This window comes from Fusarium phalaenopsidis, assembly GCF_050370095.1.
Source record: "Fusarium phalaenopsidis strain FUZ10S chromosome Unknown contig_32304, whole genome shotgun sequence".
NCBI classification, from domain to species: Eukaryota; Fungi; Ascomycota; class Sordariomycetes; order Hypocreales; family Nectriaceae; genus Fusarium; species Fusarium phalaenopsidis.
The window spans coordinates 1,498,854-1,521,180 of NW_028145404.1; the positions used below are offsets into that span (position 1 = coordinate 1,498,854).

General features: G+C 52.9%; 9 protein-coding genes across 9 annotated transcripts; 6 read left to right on the top strand and 3 right to left on the bottom strand.

Annotated features, from left to right (window-relative positions):
- Position 1: 1 nt before the first annotated feature.
- On the top strand, positions 2-4,005 carry LRP88_09763 (CPSF A subunit region-domain-containing protein; the record flags this gene model as incomplete). Its single annotated transcript, XM_083246241.1, has 4 exons — positions 2-245; positions 380-2,459; positions 2,638-3,925; positions 3,979-4,005. The coding sequence occupies 4 exons, from the start codon at positions 2-4 to the stop codon at positions 4,003-4,005; spliced, it is 3,639 nt and encodes a 1,212-aa protein (XP_083097354.1).
- Positions 4,006-4,204: 199 nt separating this feature from the next.
- Positions 4,205-5,053, bottom strand: LRP88_09764 (uncharacterized protein; the record flags this gene model as incomplete). The annotated part of the gene is made up of 2 exons (XM_083246242.1): positions 4,205-4,876; positions 4,928-5,053. 2 exons carry the CDS (start codon positions 5,051-5,053, stop codon positions 4,205-4,207), a joined length of 798 nt encoding a protein of 265 aa, XP_083097355.1.
- Positions 5,054-5,591: 538 nt separating this feature from the next.
- LRP88_09765 (coiled-coil domain-containing protein 55-domain containing protein) lies at positions 5,592-6,812 on the top strand (the record flags this gene model as incomplete). The annotated part of the gene is made up of 1 exon (XM_083246243.1): positions 5,592-6,812. One exon carries the CDS (start codon positions 5,592-5,594, stop codon positions 6,810-6,812), a length of 1,221 nt encoding a protein of 406 aa, XP_083097356.1.
- A 296-nt stretch (positions 6,813-7,108) lies between these two features.
- Positions 7,109-7,415, bottom strand: LRP88_09766 (protein translocase subunit TIM13; the record flags this gene model as incomplete). Its single annotated transcript, XM_083246244.1, has 2 exons — positions 7,109-7,273; positions 7,332-7,415. The coding sequence occupies 2 exons, from the start codon at positions 7,413-7,415 to the stop codon at positions 7,109-7,111; spliced, it is 249 nt and encodes an 82-aa protein (XP_083097357.1).
- A 1,081-nt stretch (positions 7,416-8,496) lies between these two features.
- On the top strand, positions 8,497-9,641 carry LRP88_09767 (concanavalin A-like lectin/glucanase domain-containing protein; the record flags this gene model as incomplete). Its single annotated transcript, XM_083246245.1, has 4 exons — positions 8,497-8,589; positions 8,648-8,671; positions 8,736-8,806; positions 8,867-9,641. The coding sequence occupies 4 exons, from the start codon at positions 8,497-8,499 to the stop codon at positions 9,639-9,641; spliced, it is 963 nt and encodes a 320-aa protein (XP_083097358.1).
- A 3,305-nt stretch (positions 9,642-12,946) lies between these two features.
- LRP88_09768 (cAMP-dependent protein kinase catalytic subunit TPK2 domain-containing protein) lies at positions 12,947-14,773 on the top strand (the record flags this gene model as incomplete). The annotated part of the gene is made up of 4 exons (XM_083246246.1): positions 12,947-13,951; positions 14,003-14,256; positions 14,316-14,693; positions 14,746-14,773. 4 exons carry the CDS (start codon positions 12,947-12,949, stop codon positions 14,771-14,773), a joined length of 1,665 nt encoding a protein of 554 aa, XP_083097359.1.
- Positions 14,774-15,766: 993 nt separating this feature from the next.
- LRP88_09769 (uncharacterized protein) lies at positions 15,767-17,555 on the top strand (the record flags this gene model as incomplete). Its single annotated transcript, XM_083246247.1, has 7 exons — positions 15,767-15,853; positions 15,903-15,974; positions 16,026-16,090; positions 16,151-16,332; positions 16,384-17,015; positions 17,067-17,256; positions 17,311-17,555. The coding sequence occupies 7 exons, from the start codon at positions 15,767-15,769 to the stop codon at positions 17,553-17,555; spliced, it is 1,473 nt and encodes a 490-aa protein (XP_083097360.1).
- A 465-nt stretch (positions 17,556-18,020) lies between these two features.
- On the bottom strand, positions 18,021-20,170 carry LRP88_09770 (LMBR1-like membrane protein-domain-containing protein; the record flags this gene model as incomplete). The annotated part of the gene is made up of 2 exons (XM_083246248.1): positions 18,021-19,809; positions 19,860-20,170. 2 exons carry the CDS (start codon positions 20,168-20,170, stop codon positions 18,021-18,023), a joined length of 2,100 nt encoding a protein of 699 aa, XP_083097361.1.
- Positions 20,171-20,695: 525 nt separating this feature from the next.
- Positions 20,696-22,173, top strand: LRP88_09771 (histone acetyltransferase catalytic subunit HAT1; the record flags this gene model as incomplete). Its single annotated transcript, XM_083246249.1, has 2 exons — positions 20,696-20,999; positions 21,050-22,173. The coding sequence occupies 2 exons, from the start codon at positions 20,696-20,698 to the stop codon at positions 22,171-22,173; spliced, it is 1,428 nt and encodes a 475-aa protein (XP_083097362.1).
- Between the last annotated feature and the right edge of the window lie 154 nt (positions 22,174-22,327).

Below are 22,327 nucleotides of genomic sequence, written 5' to 3' on the forward strand. Positions count from 1 at the left end.
CATGGCGACAACGTCGAACATGTTCCTATACTCGCTGACGGTCCAGCCGCCGACCAACGTTGTTCAGGCGGTGCTCGGCCAGTTCGCGGGCACCAGGGAGCAGCTCATCATTACTGGAGCAGGCTCACAGCTTACGCTGCTGCGACCTGACCCGTCTCAGGGAAAGGTGATTACCCTCCTCTCCCATGATATCTTTGGAATCATTCGTTCCCTCGCCGCGTTCCGTCTGGCGGGCAGTAACAAGGGTAAGTCATCCGAAAACTCTTTGGAAGATCACTTAGTGATATTCGAAGGCGATGCCACAGACGCGCCAAATGCAGCGCCATCGAGAGCACAGTGTCACATCAAGATGAGGACAAGGCTAACGCGACCTGCATAGATTACCTGATTCTTGCTACCGACTCTGGCCGGATTACCATCATTGAATATCTGCCAGCCCAAAACCGTTTCCAGCGATTGCACCTCGAAACCTTTGGCAAGTCGGGCGTGCGACGCGTTATTCCAGGCGAGTATCTCGCATGCGACCCCAAGGGAAGAGCGTGTCTCATCGCGTCTACCGAGAAAAACAAGCTTGTCTATGTTCTCAACCGAAACTCCCAGGCTGAGCTGACAATCTCGTCACCTCTCGAGGCCCACAAGCCTGGTGTGCTTGTCATCTCCATGGTTGCACTTGATGTCGGCTACTCCAATCCCGTTTTCGCCGCGCTTGAAATCGACTACTCTGAGGTTGATCAAGATTCAAGCGGCCAAGCCATGGAGGACTTGGAGACCCAGCTGGTGTATTACGAGCTTGACCTGGGACTCAACCACGTGGTTCGAAGGTGGTCAGACCCAGTTGATCCCACAGCGTCGCTTCTCTTCCAGGTCCCTGGTGGTAACGACGGCCCTAGCGGTGTGCTCGTCTGTGGTGAGGAGAATATTACCTACCGACATTCGAACCAAGAAGCATTTCGCGTCGCCATTCCCCGTCGACGAGGTGCGACTGAGGATCCCAACCGCAAGCGCACAATCGTGTCGGGCATCATGCACAAGCTGAAAGGCAGTGCAGGAGCTTTCTTCTTCCTCCTACAAACCGAGGATGGCGACCTCTTCAAACTGTCCATTGATATGGTTGAGGACGAAGACGGCAATCCCACGGGAGAGGTTAAAAGGCTGAAGATTAAGTACTTCGACACCGTTCCCGTGGCTTCCAGCCTCTGCATTTTGAAGAGCGGTTTTCTCTATGTTGCCAGTCAGTTTGGCAACTACTCCTTCTACCAGTTTGAGAAGCTTGGAGACGACGATGATGAGCTCGAGTTCATCAGCGACGATTTCCCTGCGGACCCGAGGGCTTCATATGATCCGGTCTATTTCCACCCAAGGCCGACTGAGAACTTGGCCTTGGTCGAGAGCATTCCTGCCATGAATCCTCTTTTGGACTGCAAGGTCGCAAACCTCACGGGAGAGGATGCCCCTCAGATCTACACCATCTGTGGTAACGGCGCTCGCAGTACCTTCAGGATGCTCAAGCATGGCCTGGAGGTCAACGAGATCGTCGCTTCGGAACTACCTGGAATTCCATCTGCTGTCTGGACACTCAAGTTGAACCGTTCGGAGCAGTACGATGCTTACATCGTCCTTTCGTTCACCAACGGCACACTGGTGTTGAGCATTGGAGAAACGGTCGAGGAAGTGAGCGACTCTGGTTTCCTTACCAGCGTCCCTACACTGGCCGCACAACTTCTTGGTGAGGATGGCCTTATCCAGGTTCATCCAAAGGGTATTCGACATGTCAGAAATGGTCACATCAATGAGTGGGCAGCTCCGCAGCATCGATCTATCGTCGCCGCTTCAGCCAACGCTCATCAAGTTGCCATTGCCCTTAGTTCCGGAGAGATTGTCTACTTCGAGATGGATGCTGATGGCTCGCTGGCCGAGTATGACGAAAAGAAGGAGATGTTCGGAACTGTCACCTGCCTGAGCCTTGGTGATGTCCCCGAAGGACGGTTAAGAAGCTCGTTCCTTGCTGTCGGTTGCGATGACTGTACCGTCCGCATTCTCAGCTTGGACCCTGACTCGACTCTGGAAAACAAGTCGGTGCAGGCTTTGACAGCTGCCCCAACATCATTGGCCATTATCGCCATGGAGGACTCATCGTCCGGTGGCTCGACTCTCTATCTCCATATTGGTCTTCATTCCGGTGTCTATCTGCGGACAGTATTGGATGAGGTCACTGGCGAGCTGACGGACACACGTCAGAAGTTCCTCGGACCGAAGGAGGTGAGACTCTTCCAAGTTACGGTCCAGGGCAAGACGTGCGTTCTCGGGCTGAGCTCAAGACCCTGGCTTGGCTATCCCGACCCCATCACAAAGGGCTTCGTGGTGACACCGCTCAACTACGTTGACCTTGAATGGGGCTGGAACTTTAGCAGTGAGCAGTGCGAGGAAGGCATTGTTGGCATCCAGGGCCAATCCTTACGGTACGTTTTTCTTGATATTTTGATACCCCATTCAGTTGCATATGATGATAAAACGGGATCCTATGCTTTGAGCAATGAGGCTTATTACGCATTTTTTCCAATTGTTCCTACTGAAGCAACACCTTTTCTCCCCATCAATTGTTCAGCAATTTGTGAGGCAAAATGCTAACGCATTCAGAATCTTCAACATCGACCGCCTGGGTGACACCTTGATTCAAAAGTCGATTCCCCTGACTTATACGCCCAAGAAGTTGGTCAAGCATCCCGAACAACCTTTGTTCTACACGATCGAGGCCGACAACAACACACTACCGCCTGAGCTACGAGCACAGCTGTTGGCCGATCCCAATGTAGTAAACGGTGACTCTCAGGTGCTCCCGCCTGAAGACTTTGGCTACCCCAAGGCTAATCGCCGGTGGGCATCATGCATCAACGTGATTGATCCTTTGTCCGAAGAAGGGCAGGTTCTGCAAACCGTCCACTTTGAGAACAATGAGGCAGCTGTCAGTGCCACCGTTGTCTCTTTTGCCAGCCAGGACAACGAAAGTTTCCTTGTTGTTGGCACGGGCAAGGACATGATCGTCAATCCTCAGAGCTACTCTGAGGGTTATCTCTATATCTATCGTTTCGTGGAGGACGGCCGAGAGCTGGAATTTATTCACAAGACCAAGATTGAGGAGCCTCCTCTGGCTCTCTTGCCATTCCAAGGTAAGGTCGCCGTCGCTGTCGGCACACAACTGCGGATTTACGACCTTGGTATGAGGCAGATGCTTCGCAAGGCTCAGGCCGAGGTGTCAGCACAGCGAATCGTCTCGCTCAACACACAAGGCAGCCGCATTGTTGTTGGCGACGTGCAGCAGGGCGTCACTCTTGTTGTGTACAAGTCTGCTACAAACAAGCTCATTCCCTTCGCTGATGACACCGTCGCAAGGTGGACCACGTGTACAACCATGGTGGACTACGAGTCGATAGCGGGTGGCGATAAGTTTGGCAACATGTTCATTGTGCGCTGTCCCGAAAAGGCCAGTGAGGAGGCTGATGAGGAGCAATCTGGCCTACATCTCATTAACGCTCGAGATTATCTCCACGGTACGCCTCACAGACTGGGTCTGATGTGTCACTTTTACACGCAGGATGTTCCCACTAGCATTACCAAGACGAGTCTGGTGGTGGGTGGCCAGGAGATCCTGTTGTGGAGCGGAATCATGGGCACGATCGGAGTCTTCATCCCTTTTGTCAGCCGTGAGGACGCTGATTTCTTCCAAAACCTCGAGCAACACCTCAGGACTGAGGATCCCCCTCTCGCAGGCCGAGACCATCTCATGTACCGTGGTTACTACGCTCCCGTGAAGGGAGTTATCGACGGCGACTTGTGTGAGAGGTACAACCTGCTTCCAAACGACAAGAAGCAGATGATTGCGGGCGAGCTGGATCGCTCGGTCCGAGAAATTGAGAGGAAGATTTCTGTACGTTTCCCTAATGAATCATATCTGTTGCTGCTTTGCTAACACGAGTTCAGGACATCCGCACACGATCAGCGTTTTAATGACGGAAAAGGTGGTATCTTTGGGATAGCTATTGTACAAAAACCTCGATTGTTTGGGAGGTCGGGTGACGGCGTTATCGTACAGGGTCAAGAGTCCCTGGCTTGGGAGAAGGTATCCAGCGAGTTGAGAAATATGTGTTGACAGCCCACAAGGCGGTATGAAGCATGAATCTAATATCCAAGTCAAGTCAAAGCTGAGTCAAAGCCCTCTCCAGAAGGGGCCGCGGTTCTTGTATCTGTCGGCCTTCTTCCCTTTTCCTGGTATCTGTGATGGATGGTCCCTCTCCCATTTGTCGTCGTCTAGGTAGGCTGTAACAGCGGCCTCGAGGTCATAGCTGGACTGTTCTAGGTACAGCACGGCTACATCATAGTCGGAGACCTTGCAAGAGGTCATGAAGCGCCGGATCTTTCCCTTTCTCGTTTCCTCCTCTTCGCCCTCGATAGGTCGCGGCGAAAGACTAACGCCGCCCTTATAATATTCGCCAGGGATAAGTATGGTGCGTCTGCCGACTAGAAGGTGGTCACTGGTGATATTGTTCACTCTTCGCAGAACGGTGGCGGGGACGCCGTATCGAAGGGACAACGAGTTGACGCTATCGTGTCGATGATCGAGGAAATGGAGGGTATCTAGAACAGTCTCCTTGGAGCCATCGTCTTCCGGCGCCGCCTTCTCGTTCTCGACATCTGTGATAGCGACTTTGCGGGGTGAAGCTGGTGTGTATGGTGGCGGGGCACCCGAGATATCCGCCGTTCTCGAACTCGACGAGGGCCACGAGGTATAAGCTGGTGGCTCTCTCAGGCCCTGTGGCAGAGAGGAGGGAACAGTCGAGACTTGGCAGTAAGGGCAGTAGTTTGCAAAGCGCTCGTTCTTCTGAAGGAAGGGTCAGCAGCGAGAGAGGGTTATGCAAAGCGGGCGACGGACGACGATGCATTTGCCACAGATAACCCTATAGCAACACTGAACTCGACGATCCTGGGGCGATAGTTCGTCCTCAGTATAAGCCGGCGTTGACTCGAGGACGGTTGCGCAGGTAGAGCAGGCTTCCATGATTTTTAATAATATTATTAACGGTATCTGATAGAGTATCCAGAGTGAGGAGTTCCCAGGCAAAAGTGCAGTTGATAGAGCGGCAAGATGTGAGGTGCTGTAGGTTGCCTGCGATTTGCTCGTCCAATCACGTCATGATCGAGATGCTAGCGGAAAAGAGAGACGCCACTGAGATGCGGCGCATGACAGGATGCGCAAAGGGTCAAGGGACCAAGTGACAGGTACAGTACCTACATCGAGCAAGATATCTCATAAAAATAGGCCAAGAAGTGAAATATGTAATTCAAATATTGATGATGACCAGAAATGCTGCTTCACATCTCCATACCTACCTAATACGTCAGGCGCGCAAAGCCATGGGCGACCTACCTCTATCCTCGCGTCGCGGTGCTTAACCTTGTCTCTTCAATCTTCAACTTTCAACCACCACACAAAACTACCCACCTACTAGCCTTTCAACGCCGCGTCGCGATTATCCGTTTGACACTCGATCACCAACCCACTACACACACATCGAAGAGACAGGCCAAGATACACAATGAGCAAACCCGGCTTGGCCTTCGGGCTTAACCTCACCAAGAAGCCAGGGGCGTCCAAACCAGCCCCGCCAAAGCGACGGCCCATGTTTGGCGACGACGACGACTCGGACAACGACGGCGCGAACCGAGATGGCAAGACAGAAGAGATTGGGGAGTTTGATGACTTTGGCGGCATCTCTACATCAAAATCAACCAAGTCAAAATCGGCCAGATCCAAGAATGGACCCCCTACACAACCCCCAAAGCTCAAATCCAAGGGCCAGCCAAACATGATGTTTGGCGACCTCTCCAGCGCCCTCACATCACGGAAGAACGCCGAGGCAGCCGCCGAAGTCGATGCCAGCGTCTACGAGTACGATTCCGTCTACGACTCGCTCAAGCCCAAGAAGCAGGCAACCAAGGAGGACGAAGAGAGGAAGCCCAAGTACATGCGCAACCTGATGCAGGCGGCCGAGGTACGGAAGCGCGATGCCCTCATTGCCGAGGAGAAGAAGATTGCCCGCGAACGAGAGGCCGAAGGCGACGAGTACGCTGGTAAGGAAAAGTTTGTCACCGAGGCATACAAGAAACAGCAGGAGGAGAACAAACGATTGGAGGAGGAGGAGCGGAGGAGGGAAGAGGAGGAGGCAAAGAAGAACAAGGGAGGAGGCATGTCTGCCTTTTATAGGAAGCTGCTGGATAAGGATGAGCAGAGACACTCGGATGCTGTCAAGGCTGCTGAAGAAAAGGCCAAGAACGGCGCACCCGAGGAGGAAGAGAAGGAAGATCAAGCCGAAAAGGAAAAGACGGATGCCGAAATCGCCAAGGAACTGAATGAGAAGGGCGCCGAAGTGGCCATCAACGAGGAGGGGCAGGTCGTCGACAAGCGTCAGCTTCTCAGGGGCGGTCTAAACGTGGGCGCAAAGAAGAAGGAATCAACTCAACGAGAAGCCGATCGACAGGCTGAACGACCACAAAGAGTAGTCACCGGCCAGCAAATCGGGAGGAGGCAAGCCCAGCGAGAACGACAGTCGCGTATGTTGGCGGAGCAGCTTGAACAGTCCATGAAGCGATCAAGGGAAGAAGAAGCCAGCCAACGGGAAGAGGTCGAGCGAGCGTCCAAGAGTCGCAAGACGGAAGGCGAGATCTCGAGCGCCAAGGAGCGATACCTCGCGCGAAAACGGGCGGCCGAGGAGGAGAAGAAGGCCACCGGAGAGGGATTAGATACCCCAACAAGGTAAAAGGAAGAGTGTATATCATGACATCCATGGCTCTTGATACATTATGCTTGCCACCATTGCTCCAGCGCGTCTATTCCATTGGTGCCGCCCTGATATTTGCTTGATACCCCCCTCGTACACGGTCCTCTCTCCCGGGTCCCAGTCCAGATATGCGCCTCAGGTCCGTCTCAACCCAGACATATACTGTAACAATATGGTACAATTCCGCGTTCCCCCAAAGTCACAATTCGTCTTTTTTTGGTGAAAGTGTAACCGGAAAAACTCGTTTTCATTTTTTGTTTACTCGTTGGCGCCTCTTAATGGCCGGACTCTTGCTTTAACCGGGCGATGTAGGCCGAGTTGACCATGTTCCAGGCGGCCATGTACTTCTCCATGCAGCTGGTCATGCAGGTCGTCTCGCTGCTCGAGAGGGAAGATCCGGGCTTGGGGACGCACTTTTCGAAGCAATTCTCCTGGAGTTTCTAAGCAAGCCAGGTTAGTATTTCCTTGTTCCGGCGTCAATTGATCATGTATACGCACCTCGATGAGGGCCCGAGCGTTGACTAGGTTGGCCTCCTGCTGGACCTGCTTCATAACGGCCTGCTTGACTTGGCTGGAATCCATGGCTGCGGTTTTTTGCTAGAGTCGTTGACGGTTTGGGTTGCTTCGGATTGTCGGCCGCAGAGTAAAAGGCTTATCGCGGGCGATAGAATCCTTGGTGGTGGAAAATTGGATGGGCCGGATGACTCAGCAAGATCGTCATAGGTGTAGGTACCCTGAGCTTGATGGAACAAGACGAGCCCTTTGGCAGAAGAAACATATGGGTGTGTAGATCTTATTTTGGAGATGGCAGTTATCCATATTTCTACTGTGCTGATATTCGGTCACTATAATGCCTGGCATGGCTTTCTACAGAGTGTGTGAAGGTAAAGCCACGAGGGTCGACTTGACTGCGGGCAGACACATCTCTTTGAAGATGAATATGGAATTGGATACTCGTGTGAATACCAGCTAATTATTCCATAATTCGGTTTCCAGAAACGACGTGGTTCACTATCATATCGCGCTACATATCCCGAGACCGAGTATCAGTTGGTTGGCAACCATGGGGGAAAATGTTTTTCAGCCACACATTCCCATAGCCATGATGAAACTCGTCGACTGGCTTTACATCCTCTTTGGATCTAGAACCAACGAATGATCGTCATGGAAGGCCCCCTTATTTCGATTTCCATAAAGCCTTCTCAACTACTACAATACTCGAGTCATAGAATGGTTTTACCACATCCACGGGTAAGAGATCCATGAGTGTAAGTAGGAGACTGTGGCGTATGTGGCTTGACCCGTCAAGCTAGTGGCAGCAGGGTTTAAAGATCAGGGGCCCCATGAGCCCGCCAGAGCGGTCGAGGCACCTGAAAAGAAGGTACGGAGGTACTACTGTGGAGAGCACACCTAAAATCGGCTCGGCCAGAGGAAGAGGACACTTGTGCTAGCTCCTGCTCCGATTAACAACCCCCTACCTACCCTGCCCACAACGTCACGACGACTTCAACAACGACCTCTACGGTCAATTTCTTTCCTCACCAGCATCGCGATCCCTTAGCCACGCAGACGAGCGGCGTGCGCCTGTATCGAGCCAATATTCGCATTGGCCCCTATCGAGACGAACAACTTAATCGGAGGAAATCGAGGCACAGCTTTCATGATGCGGCTGCCCTCACTATCGGCGGCGCTTCTTGGTGCGCTCGCATGGACCGCAAGCGCTGCTGAGCCAGATGGCAACATTAAGAGCATTTCGGTATGTTTTCTCGTTCGCGTGGCGGACAGGGACTCTTGCTGACTTTCACGACTTCTAGCTCAGGACACATTCCTTGACCCAGGTTAGTTGCGGCGCACGCGAGCATGACAGATCGACACCTTGGCTAATGCTATATGACCCCGTAGCCCTACCTCGACTCGGACATGCAAAGCCGCTGGTACGACTTTGGAGGAGACACCATCATTCGAACCGACTCGTACGCTTCCCCGACGCCCTGACAATGGTGATACTTTGATCATGGGTTGACATATCATAGGTACATTCGACTGACCTCGGATCGCCCGTCACAATCGGGATGGATGTACTCTCGTGTGCCCCTCACCGCCACAAACTGGCAGGTTGAGGTCGAGTTCAAGATCTCGGGCAAGAACCAGCTCTACGGCGATGGCTTCGCCATGTGGATCACCCGCCAGCGAGCCCAGCAGGGAACCGTGTTTGGTGGACCGGACAAGTTTGAGGGTCTCGGAATCTTTGTCGATACCTACAAGAACAACCGCCCCGGCGTTGTGTTCCCCTATGTCATGGCCATGCACGGCGACGGCCAGACCACCTACGACAAGTCCAACGACGGAAAGCACACCGAGCTCGCTGGCTGCTCGGCGCGCGGCATCCGACATGCGAGCATCCCCACCAAGATGCGCCTGACCTACTTCCAGGACAAGCAGCTCAAGCTGGAGCTCCAGTACAAGGTTGAGGACGAGTGGCAGACTTGCTTTGAGCTGGACGAGCCCCCTGCGATCCCCAACATTGCCTACGTCGGCTTCACTGCTGAGACTGGTGAGCTTAGCGACAACCACGACATCATCTCAGTCTCGGCCAAGAACCTGTACACTCAGCCTGGCAGCAGCAACAAGGCGTCCCCTGGTGGTAAGAACAAGGGCCGCAAGAGCAGCAGCAAGAGCAACGTTCAGAAGGAGGGCGGTAGCTGGACATGGTTCTTCACCAAGATTATCCTCTTCATCATCGTTGTCGGCGGCGCCTACGTCGGCTGGACGGCCTACCGAGCCAAGGCCAAGTCGCACCGGTTCTAATTTGGTGGGCTGGCACTCACATACGGGCGTGGATGCGGATCGGGGAATGGGCAGATGGAAACGCGTTGATGGGTGAATGTAAGACAGACACGTCTCCGCTTTGGACGACGGCATCATCTATATTTCCTTTTTTGTATTTGAGTAGGAAACCGAGAGTGGTGGGATGGGCTACCAGCCGGTGGAGCACTGTGACATACCATCTGAAAAAATAAATCAGTTCTTTTGTTGCTCTTGTTAGATTGAGGTTGTCTGTGAATGAGGGCATTCGGGAGGTTGTTGATGTTCGTGCCGGGCTTGTTAGATGTGGACTGCTTTAAATAAGGGGTCACCGATGGAAGATGCCGTATATGGTGTGTAAAGGCATAGATCTTGTGTTAACACAAACATCAAGCCACCAACATAGATAAACTACAAAGTTCGTGCTTTATTATTGACATAGTTAGCATTTATAAATCAGTGGGATTTTACTCCATCTAGATTCTCGTGAAATCCAGCCTTCAGTCGCAAACGGCCCTCTGCAGGGTAAGACAAAATGACGGAATCAGGGGCAGAATGGCCTCACTGAAAAGGGGAGCTGAACGGCTAAGTTGACATTGGCACGGGATCTATGGAACCCACGTTTCCTCTTCCGTGTGTTTTCGAGGTGGCTCTGATTAAGAATGCCCGCACGTGAAGTTCATTTTGGGTTGCTTCTATCAGGGGCTTGGTGGAAGGAAGAGAACTACTAGGCCAAGTCAAAGTACTGCGGGAACAGAAAGACAGCCGCCACCTTCGCCATTTCTGCGATCCATCGTCAATCAAAGTAGCATTTAAGGGGAGCCCTTCTAATTTGGGCAAGACGGGATAAATGAACCTATCCGTCCATGTATTTCAGGTAGTTGTCCAGGTTGAACAAACCAACCAAGAGCCGACCGGGGCGTCAAACTTGAGAGACACCCATGTTATGGAAGACTCCATGTCTTGCACTGAGTTTCGGCTGTCGCCCGTGATACTGAATTCTATCGCCTCGGCCGATGCAGGAACCAGAGTAAAATCAACTGCTGATAACCCTCTAATCGAGCCCTGTCCTCTGTAATGACGGCTGATAATAGATTCTGGCGCAATGAATGGAATGAGGTGGTTGATCTACTATCAATGTGAATCTGATGGCGTCAATGGAAGCAAATTGGCCATTGACGTATGAAATCGGGATTGCTAACGAAGAGATTCAGGTCATAAACTTACCCGCGACCACAGCTTCCTTTTAGACTGCCTAATTGTACTATGTGGTCCATGTGATCCTGAGCCTTATCCTATCTACTTAGGATCGGTCCCGGACTGGGAACAGCATGTCCCTCGATGATGCATTCGGCATCTGGGCTACTACATCTACATGAGAGTATCGACCTCGAATGCCCATGCCTATCCTCAAGGCGTCTTGCACGCGAGTCTCGTTCCTCGAGGGGACCTGAAAGCAGCAAATCTGCATTCCACCGGCTTCAGGAACTCAATGCCCGTTCCTGCGGGCGCGCACGAGTTAGACTAGACCTGAGCCGGGATTGGGATTGTGAGCTTCTGTCACGGTGATGAATGATGCGAGCTCTCAAAGCTGGGGCTGGGCCTAGTCATATTCCGGTCGCGGCGTAGCGCGGCGAGACAAGTCAAAGAGTGTGGAAGCTCCCGTCATTCTCACCCATACCCATGGCCTCACCTCACTCACCTCCTCCTCACTAGACTCAACCCCGCCAAACCCACACCATCCATCTCGGAACCTAACTAACCTAAGTTGCTGGAGAGCTCCATTGGATCCATTCTCCATCAGAAGTGAGCTCAGGTCGTCGTCTTCATCATCGTGGAGAAGCTCTCCCTTCCATTCCATCCATTGCCATCTCTCTACCACATGGATTGAACTCTTCTTCCATCCTCCCTATACCCAGCTCTTCCCGTCATATCACATTTTTCGACTTTTGTCCCTCGAACTCTCTTCTACTTCCTGACTTTGAACTCTGGCCAATTCCGCACCTATCTCGTCCAGGCCCACCACAGTTGTCCGAGGCGCCGCGCGGGTGCCGTCCCACTCTACCTGAACGACGACATCATCGCCCTTTGTTTCCTCCCCTCTCGCTCTCGTCTCTTCTCGCCCTCTCCCGTGTCCGTCTTGTTGACCCTCGACTACTGCTTGCTAGACCTGCAGATCGCCCATCGACCAATTGCCACTAGACGGCCGGCTCTCAAACGCCCCATCTTGACTGAGCTCCAGCAGGCGAGCGAGAGAGCATAAGCGAGCAAAGGACATCATCTGCGCCCATCAGCCCAGTGCGCAATCGCTGATCCCATCATAAAAGAGGGGTGCCTTTTACTGGCGCAAGCTTCACTACATCACCATAGCGTGGTAAACCTTGTTCGCAACCGTCACCATACCATACTACTGTACGTACAGTACTGCCTCTCATACGGACCCAGATCCATTGAGGAGGGACAAGTCAATCGGCAAGACCCCGTCGTTTCGTCGTTCAAACAGCGCGCGACACACAGGACGCAGACGTAACGCAACGCACGCAGAACACAGACCAACAGACAGACTCCCCCACTCGTCAGCCACCGTCAGTTCCTCTTCTCTCAGGAGCTGTTCCGTCCCTCAATTGTTGTCGTGGTGGAATGTGCCAAGCTCTTGAAGTCTTTGTTCGCATCAGCATCACACCAAACCCCGGCCGTCACCCCTCTTGTATCCAGGGCAATCCCCTCTGCCAGGTTGATTGTTGTTGTTGCTGGCCTTAGCAGCTGAAGCTGAGAGCTCCCCACAAGCTTGTTAGAGACCCAGACCCAGGACTCAGCCAGCTCTGACGCCCACCCCTGCCCTGGTCCGGCGCTGCCCACTCCTGCAGCTGCTACCTTCTGTCCCTGAACTCGAGAGCTCCATTTAGAGGCTAGGCTGCGCCAGAGACGAGCTCACTGACCTCTTGCTGGCTCCCGGGAAGCACGAAACCACCTAACCAGCTCGAATCCTTCCAAGGCGGCGCCGCCCTTGCCCTTCTACCGCTTCGGCAACGTACTGACTGGACTCTCCTTCCTCGGAGGAAACCAAGTTACCTTAGGCCTTTCATCAATCGCCATTCAAACGCCGGTTCCCACGCCCACGCCTACCTACGCCCACCCTCTTTCGCTCTCTCCCCATCGCCATTACCCACCACCGACTGATCCGGCAAACGGTGTGATCTGCAAGAGTCCAGTCCTCCCTCACTTTGGGTCCATTCTGCCTCTCCTCTCCCCGCTTCTCTCACATCTCCCTCCCCCTCTCCTTCCTCCATCCGTCACACTACTACCCTATGCCTTCCCTGGGGTTCCTCAAGAAAAAGCGGACCAGAGAGGGTAACTCTGATCCGGCCTCAAATCCAACCAGCCCTGTCACGCCAACTTCCAGATCAAAGTCCATCTCCAAGGCTTTTGGCTCGTCGCTACTGCCTCGAACCTCGAGGAACTCGACCTCGGTGCCAGCTGCCCAGACCAACCCTAGCGCCCAGCAGCAGCAGCAGCCGCAACACCAACCTCAACAACAGCCCGACGCCCAGGCAGGCACCGCGCCTCAGTCCAATCCGCCTTCTGCTCCGGCGCAGCAGACGGCGGCAGTCAGCGACGCCGAGCGACAGCAGACGATGAACTCGGTCAACGTTCAGCAGCCCCCGTACGTCACGGGCAATGCGATGCACCACGACCCGCAGAACCTACCAAGCATCACTAACCTCATCAATCCGCCTCAGCAGCATCAACACGATGCCCAGGGCAACTCCTATGCCAACAACGGCCAGCCCAATTCGCAATACCTATCAACTATAGAAGCTCGATCCGCGCAGACGGTCAGCCCCGGCACCGATCCCGCAGTCCTTCAGCAACAACAGCAGCAGGCCATGCCTCAGCCGACGATGCAACCGCAACAGCACGAATACCAGCAGCAACAGGCGCAACCGCAACAGCACCAGGCGAACCATCAGCAGCAGCCCAGCAACGGATCACAGATGCGCGTCACCAAGGGCAAATACTCGTTGGGTGATTTCGATATCTTGAGGACACTTGGAACTGGTAGCTTCGGCCGAGTCCATCTGGTCCAATCGAAGCACAACCAACGTTTCTACGCAGTCAAGGTGCTCAAGAAGGCCCAAGTAGTCAAGATGAAGCAGGTCGAGCACACCAACGACGAGCGACGAATGCTGGCAGATGTCAAGCATCCCTTCCTCATCACTCTGTGGGGCACGTTCCAAGATACCAAGAACCTGTACATGGTGATGGATTTTGTTGAAGGAGGCGAGCTTTTTTCGCTCCTCAGGAAGTCGGGGGTAAGTCTTGCGAATGCGACTTGAAAGAGAGTCTGCTAACATGTTCTCAAGCGTTTCCCGAACCCAGTTGCCAAGTTTTACGCCGCCGAGGTGACGCTAGCGTTGGAGTATCTGCACTCCAAGAACGTCATCTACCGAGACCTGAAACCAGAAAATCTGCTCCTTGACCGACACGGCCACCTCAAGATTACAGATTTCGGCTTTGCGAAGCGAGTGCCTGACAAGACATGGACGCTGTGTGGCACGCCCGACTACCTGGCCCCCGAAGTCGTCTCTAACAAGGGATACAACAAGTCTGTGGATTGGTGAGTGGATAAGTGCGCAATTGGGGGGAACGAAGCTAACATGGACGTGCGCGCATTAGGTGGTCATTGGGCATCCTGATATATGAAATGCTCTGCGGATACACGCCCTTCTGGGACAGTGGATCTCCGATGAAGATCTACGAAAACATTCTCAAGGGCAAGGTCAAGTACCCAGCGTACGTCAATGCAGATGCCCAGAATCTCCTGGAGCGTCTGATCACGGCCGATTTGACAAAGCGATTGGGCAACCTGTACGGTGGACCTGCGGATGTGAAGAATCACCCCTGGTTCGCTGAAGTTACTTGGGATCGCCTGGCTAGAAAGGATATCGATGCGCCATACACGCCGCCAGTCAAGGCTGGTGCGGGTGACGCTAGCCAGTTTGACCGATACCCTGAAGACCCAGAGAAATACGGCCAGACAGGAGGAACAGATGAGTAAGTGAAGACAAGTGTGGTAATTGGTTACATGTGCTAACACAAGCGCCAGATTTGGACACCTCTTTACGGAGTTTTAAGGATGTGCTTGCTGGAGTATATGGATGGGTTCTTGTATGACTACGTTCCTGGGTTGGGGATGGGCCTTGCGGATAGTGAGGGTCAAAAGGGTGAGGCTGTCTATGAAGGTTGTGTTGGAAACACGGAAGAGTTGGACTACTGGGGGTGACGACTGTGCGATTGGAGACAGCATGTCTATTACCTATTCAAGTAGGATACAGAAACAGCATTAACAAGTATCAATGCATCCCTAGTCGGTACCTAATTCTTGTTGTGCGAGTGTGAATTACTGCAAAATGCCAATGGATTCATACCAATGAGGGTTTATCGACCTGAGGTGGTTTCGGCGGGGATCGTGGAGCGGACGGGACGGACCGCCGCAAGAAGAAGGAGCGAACTGGAACGCAGCAGCACTTGCACTTGCACTTGCCTAGATGGATGTCTCGCTGAGGCAGAAAGTCACGGGGCTGGGTGGGGGATGGGATGGATGACCAACCTCGACACTTGAGACACCCTGGAAGAATTGTCACTACTACGACGCAGTTGGTAATACTCGCATTCGATCCCAGGCACAGACCCATTCATTTACGGACGATCCTTTCCTTCAGCCTTCAGGTACCTTTCTGCCAGCTGAGGAGGCCGCTTAAGAAGAGGCCGGGCAAGGTCTGGATCTGGCTGGGTTAGCGGCCGACTCGGGGGGATTGGAGACCCGAGAACCAGAAGGAAAAAAAAAATATTGATTGTCGGGGTCTAGGATTATCAAATGTCATCCTGACATTGCATCCGTACTGTGCTGTACCTCTCTCTCACCGATTCTTTGTCCCTTCCCTTCCCTTCAACCTCTCTTTCTCAACCCTTGCGTCGCCGCCTCCGCAATTATACTCGTCGCCAAGCAACGACTAGCTCGAGGGAACCAGGCCCAGGCTAGTTGAAGCGGTGGCGCTTTGAAGACGCGTCCAGCGACGACGACTTTCAGCAGCGACATCGATATCGAGGCAGCGCTCAGAATCGCCATGGACGATTATATGTTTCGGTATTATGTCAATGAGTGTCGCACTGTTTACGAGGACACGGGCTACGTCGAGATCTTCAATTATTCGGTATGTCACTCAGCTGTCATGGATTTACGACATATCTAATCTGCGTCAGGATCCCTTTTATAATTCTTGCGAGGAGCACCCTTTACCAGATGACGAGTTTGACAATTTTTTGCGTCGGAGGGTAAGTGACAAGCTGCCAAGACCTTCGAAGACCACAAGTTGATGAAAATAGGGCGCCTTTGCACCACCGGACAACCTGCGACATGGCACCAAACTACTGAGTGGTGTTCGGTTAATGTGAGCCCTCCTTGGATGCTGGACACGATGAGACAATGCCAATTAACGCCATTTTCACAGAGTTCAGAAGAATGCTAAACACAATGACACCTTTTTGTCAAAGGTCATCTCGCTGCCTTGCGATAGGTACGCATCCATGGTTCGTGAGATGAGGCTGCCTTTTCGCGGCATCGAGACGACATCAGTAGTCGGGCCCTTCTTCTGGTGCGCATACGACCAAGATGACGATGACCCTCACTTGCGTGAGTTCTATTGACTTTAATGAAAGGGCTTGTTACTGACTTGGTTGATAGAAATCATCCACCGCAAGTCAGATGTGCTCAAGAAAGGCAAAACGCGCGGCTGGGAGATGCTCCTCTCCTACTCATTCAAGACCGGCATAACTACTGGCTTCATCAAGGGAACCCCCAGCTCTGAGGTTGAAAAGACCCTCGTCCACCTCCAAGCCTGCGCTGCTGAGGTCGGCCACCCGATGTTGCTCCCCATCATCATCCTCTCCTACGATCTCTCTCCAGAGAATGATAACAAGCAGCGCAAGGCGCGGCACTGGCTCCGTCGACTCGAAAACGCCGTCAGTCTACGAAATGAGGTCGAGGAGCAAGAGCAGTATTTCCAGGACGGCCTCATAGACGTTGACGGACTGAACCGTGACCTCGTCGAATGCCACGGCAACGTGATGTGGAAGCGACCCCAGGCGTACATGGCCCTTGCCAAGGAGATGGAGAAGGCTATGGAGAACTTTCGTTATCTGTGGAACACAAGTGCAAGCGAGGATATGTGTGAAGCTGAACGCAAGCAGCGCAAGGAACTCGACAAGCTGCATCGGAGCATGGTGGCTCGGCTTGACTTTTACAAGGTGAAGCTTACGGGATTGGAGAACTATATCCATACGACTCTGGAAAGGCTCAAGGTCCAACGCGAAGCGGTATGTCCTTACTATCCTTGGATTATGGAACACTACTGACCTTTGACACAGCTTTATAACATCATGTCGCAGCGTGAGGCACGGCTTAATCTCGAGATCGCCGGAGAACAGAGGAGGATAGCTCACGCCAGCAAGCGGGATAGCACAGCCATGAAGACTCTGTCGCTCATGGGTGCCCTCTTTCTCCCAGGAACATATCTCGCCTCTGTCTTTAGCATGACATTCTTTGATTTTGGAAGAGGTTTGATCTTACCACCCTCCTCTACACATCCTTTCTGTTAACAATGGTTCTTAGATGCCGACCCCGTCGTTTCTATCCAACTCTGGGTCTACTTCGCTATAACGGTCCCTGTCACGGCTCTCATCGTTGGGTGCTGGATGTACCTCGACAGGCGTCGCCGGGAGCAGCACAAGAAGGACGACGCAGACCTGGAGAAGAACATTGACAAGATGGAAAAGGAGATCATGTTTGCCTTGCGCAAGCGGACCATGAGCAAGGCTAATACCTGGAACACGGCCAACCCGCCCCCAAAGCCTTGAAACCAAGGTGACGGGAAGAACTATTTGTTTTCTGTTTGGGTGGCTTTGTGACACCTTGGATACGACGATACTTTTACGACTTTGACGAACAGATTCATGCACCATGCACCACGACATGGACGACTTCACTTCATAGACACGGACCGGCTTTTTACGAATATGATGAAATATATATGCCTTTGACACAATTGACTACCTATAAACATCCCACATTACCGCTATCCCAGCTCCATAAAACGTCAACATTAACCCATATATTGCACTCCGCATAAACACATCAGCTTCTTTCTTGCTCGAGCATCGATACGTTAAACGGTTTGACCAAAAACTCCAGAGCAATGCTGTTAGCCCTAGACTGACTCTATCAAGGGAAAAGCATGCCGGTGTATCCAACCAGAAAAAAAAAGAGCATCCCTATTTTTTAAGAAAAGCAGACCTTGCGCCACCCATGTGTAAAAATGACTCTTAGATGCGGATCTGGCCTTCACTCGAGCCACCTCCAAACCATCTGCGAAAGTCTGGCCCGGACCCAGAAGAAGAACCAGCACCAGCGTCGTCATCGTCGTCACCTCCCATCCACTTGGGCTTCTTCATGTCATGGAACCACTTGGGTCCCTCGATGGTGTCGAACGTGTTCTTCATGCGGTGACCCAGAATCTGGAAGATGTTGTCGTCCTCTGGTGGTTCGTCATTCCAGTGAGGGCCAAAGGCTGATGTCCGTACCCGAGTCGTGGTGGCAGGTCGAGCGGGAGATCGCGCAGGTGAGGATGCGGCACCGCGAGCAGAGGGAATAGACAGCACTGGAGCGGATCTGCCTCCTGAGGTACCTGTTGCCGCTATTCTGGCGAGGGCATCCTCTCGGCGGTGGAAGAGAGTGTTTCCTCCCAGTTCCCGAGAAATGAGATCTCGGCCTTCACGCCAGGAGCCGGTGCCATAACCAGCAGCGTTGTCCTCTTCATCATCCATCACGTCCATTCCCACGAAAATCCTCTTGACTCTGCCATAGATACCGAACAGGGTAGCAAAGACAGGGAACAATACCAGAACAGGGAAGAGATCGTCGAAATAGCGACCCAGTGGTGTAAAGTCGACCAGCACACCCAGGAACTTGTAAAATGTGGTCTTGTTGTAGACGTCCTTGGACAGGAAGGTCACGAAGTTGTACGAGATGGGGATAGTGAGCTTGGCCACCTGCATGGCGTACCAAAAGGCCGATTCATGAGCCGTGTTGCGACGGACGAGCGCCCGGCCGCGCCAGACCTTGACCTCAGTCATTGAGATGAGAGCAGCTGCGCACATGTAGCAGATCCAAAGCGATGAGATGACTTGACCAGCGAACCCGACCTCGGCTTTGTCACCAACCCAGTGGTGCACGACGGTTAGTCTGATGACCGACAGCTTGGGGAACGCAATCTTGACAAACTCGGACCAGACGATACAGGCCGATGCTGCCGCCAGGAACAAGCCAAGAAGAACCTGACCGTATGGCAACAGATGGTAGTAGTACAGGTACCGGGTATATGGAGTCAGTATCACCATCTTTTCCCAGAACCCGCCATGGGGTGAAACATCGCCGAGTTCAAGTTTCTTGGATCCTGCAGAGTCCAAAATATTCTGTGTCTCGGCCGCTTCCTGAACGAGCTCGCTCCATGCGTTGACGTATCGGGATCGAGTATGCCTCGCGCGCACATACTTCCTGGTGAGATCGGCGAGATATTTTTCAGTAATGACATGCGGGATGATGGCGCTATCGGTGCCAGTGCCGAATCGCGATGGTCGGGGTTGAGATTCAGGAATGTTGGCCATCTCTTGCAATTCTTCGATCCAGTCGCGGAAGGCCAAGGCGCTGCCTGTCTTGCGCCGCCCAAGCTCAACAACCTGCACTTCAATATCTTCGAGATTCGCGATCGAGTCCTCCATCTGCTCATAGACTTTGGGGGCTTTGCTCTGAAGGCGTCGCAATCGTCCGCTTATGCTTGCGCCACGCATGAGGCGGCGCGGAATCGACACCAACCCGTGACCCATCAGATAGATGGCTAGGATCAATCCCCAACAGTATGCAAGAGCCATGACAAGTGCCTTGACGGAAGTGAAGTTGAATCCATAGTAGACGAAGACGTAGATAAGACCGACCGATCCGAGGCTCAGGACAATGGCGTGAAACATAGCATTGCTGCGAACCGAGTACATGAACTTGTCGTATGGTTCTCGATATCCTGAATCAGCATATTCGGCGAGGATGGGGAGGATGAACCTAAAACCTAGTCAGCCAAATTTGCAGTCAGATCCGGAAATGTGTCCTACCAAGTCAATGCAAAGGTCAACCAGTATGTGATGCGCCATGATACCAGAAGGACTCGCTCAGGGAGCCATATTCCTCTTGTTGCCTCATCTCCGGTGGTCGCACTCGAGGCGAGATCGATCGGAACGAGGATGACGACTATCGAGGGCAGCCAAAGGGCGAAGAAGATGGGGAGGAGATAAAAAGCCGGAGTCGTTCGGAGGGGGAGATAGTATCGTAAGATGAGGAGGACGACGAGAGAGATGACTAGTAGCGCAAGACATGAGAAGATAGCGGAGCCGACGGGCGACGAACTACTTGTGATGTGTAACATGGCGAAGGCTCGAGTCGCATGGTTAACGAGTTGCTTGCGAGATGGAAGCCTGATGATGGCCAGTCCAGGATAGAGTCTTGACTGACATTTGCGATTCCCAGGGGCACGGGCCGACCGGCTCAGGGTTCGCCAGGTACGTACTGTTCAAGGGTGATATTACGTCATTCTCTGGCGCCATTTGAGGCAGGCGCGAACCCGATCTCTGAAAAGCGGCCTTAAATTTGGGGCGCAAAAGGGTGCCTGGCTAGGCTTAATTGAATCGCGTGAGACGCGCGCTTCATCACCCTGGCAAGCGCGTTTGGGTAGGTCAAGTTTCCGAACACTCACTCCAGCAACGGAGGCGCATCCATTGCAATTCTTCATTCCCAATCGACGCCTTCTTGCATCGTGTCGCATACGCTCTGCAACCCTTTTATTGAATCAATATCACAATAGAGGACGGTAGACGACATCATGGCTAGCTTGCCTAATGCTGAGGAGTGTAAGTATCTCTCTAGCTCCCGCGCAGCTTCGTTTGCGCAATCAATGGTGCTGACTTCAATTCAAGGGCTCAGCAACGCCAACGAAGCGATTCGCATCAGCTTGATGGCGCCATCAAAGACCGGCCTTACCACTATCGCGGCATTCAACCCTAGTTTCACCCACTCTTTCTTCGGGGAGGATGAGCAGATCTTTGGGTACAAAGGCCTAAAGGTCAACCTGCGGTACCGCGCTAATGACATGCGACCGCACTTGAAAACATCCTACAGCAGCAAGTTCAAGGCTGTTGGTGGACCCGAGCCCGTAGATGTGAAGGCGGTCTTCGAAGAGGGCCACCACCTGCCCAAGAGTATGTTATGTCTTGTCTGCTTTGAATGGTAAAATACTAATCATACACAGTCGCCTTTGCCAAGGCGAGCGACTTCGAGGACAGCTCCAAGCAGATGAGCGAGAACTGGACGCCTCCCGGCACTCTGCACACGACCATCGATGCGCCCGACGGCCAGTACGAGATCTGGCGCGGAAACCTGGCCGACCAAGCAGTTCAGCAGCTCAACAGTCGCCTACAAATCTTGGTCCCATTCTTCATCGACGGAGGTAGCTATATTGGCCAGGACCTGGATTCTGGCGAGATTGATCTGTCCGATGCCGACCGATGGACCTTTTTCTCGCTATACAAGAAGGAAACGGTGGCAGAGACGAGCACATATATTTTTGTCGGCTACGCAACTCTCTTCCGATTCTACTACTTCAGGCCCCCAACGCCTCCGGCATCGCCAAGGGGTGACTGGGAGCTGCCAACAGGTGATCTGGACCTCGCAGAGCTTCCCTGCAGAACACGTCTGTCTCAGTTCATCATCTTGCCTCCTTTCCAGGGCAAGGGCAATGGCGCTCGCCTCTACAAAACCGTTTTCGAATACTATCATAAGCATGAGCAGACACACGAGTTTACCGTCGAAGACCCGAATGAGGCGTTTGATCTCTTGCGAGATATTTGCGACCTGCAGTTCCTCAAAGGGATGCCTGAATTCTGCAACTTGCGACTGGACACAGATGTGACGATTCCCAAGAAGGGAACTCTCCCCAAACTGATTGTCGGCAGCGACCAGTTGGAAACAATCCGCCTCAAGGCCAAGATTGCACCTCGTCAGTTTGGACGTGTCCTTGAGATGTACCTCATGTCTCAACTGCCGGAATCGGTGCAGCCCACAATGGCGATCGACGAGAAGCGCCCAGCTCCGACAAAAGCAGACAAGCACCAGCTGAGGGTTTGGAAGCTGATTGCCAAGCAGCGCCTCTACCGTCACAACAAAGACTTCCTTGCTCAAATCGAACCTCATGAGCGGATCGAGAGGCTTGACGATACCTTGGACGGTGTTGGACTGGAGTATGCGCGAATCCTGGCTGCTTGTGAGCGTTCGGCCAAGAATGCCCAAGCTGAGCCAAAGAATGGTAAGCGAAAGTTACAGGAAGAAAACGGGGAGGGTTCAAGCAGTAAGAAGGCTCGTGTGGAGGATGCCTAGATACCAGTGATGTGCCTAATACTGAGATGGATCTTCACAAAGGAACGGACGGCTGGTTTGGTTGGTTCGGAGTTGGGGAACGGTTTGGACAGAAAACTGTATTATCCTTTTATATATGTATGTAATAGCCATTGCACCTATATCCCCGTCTACC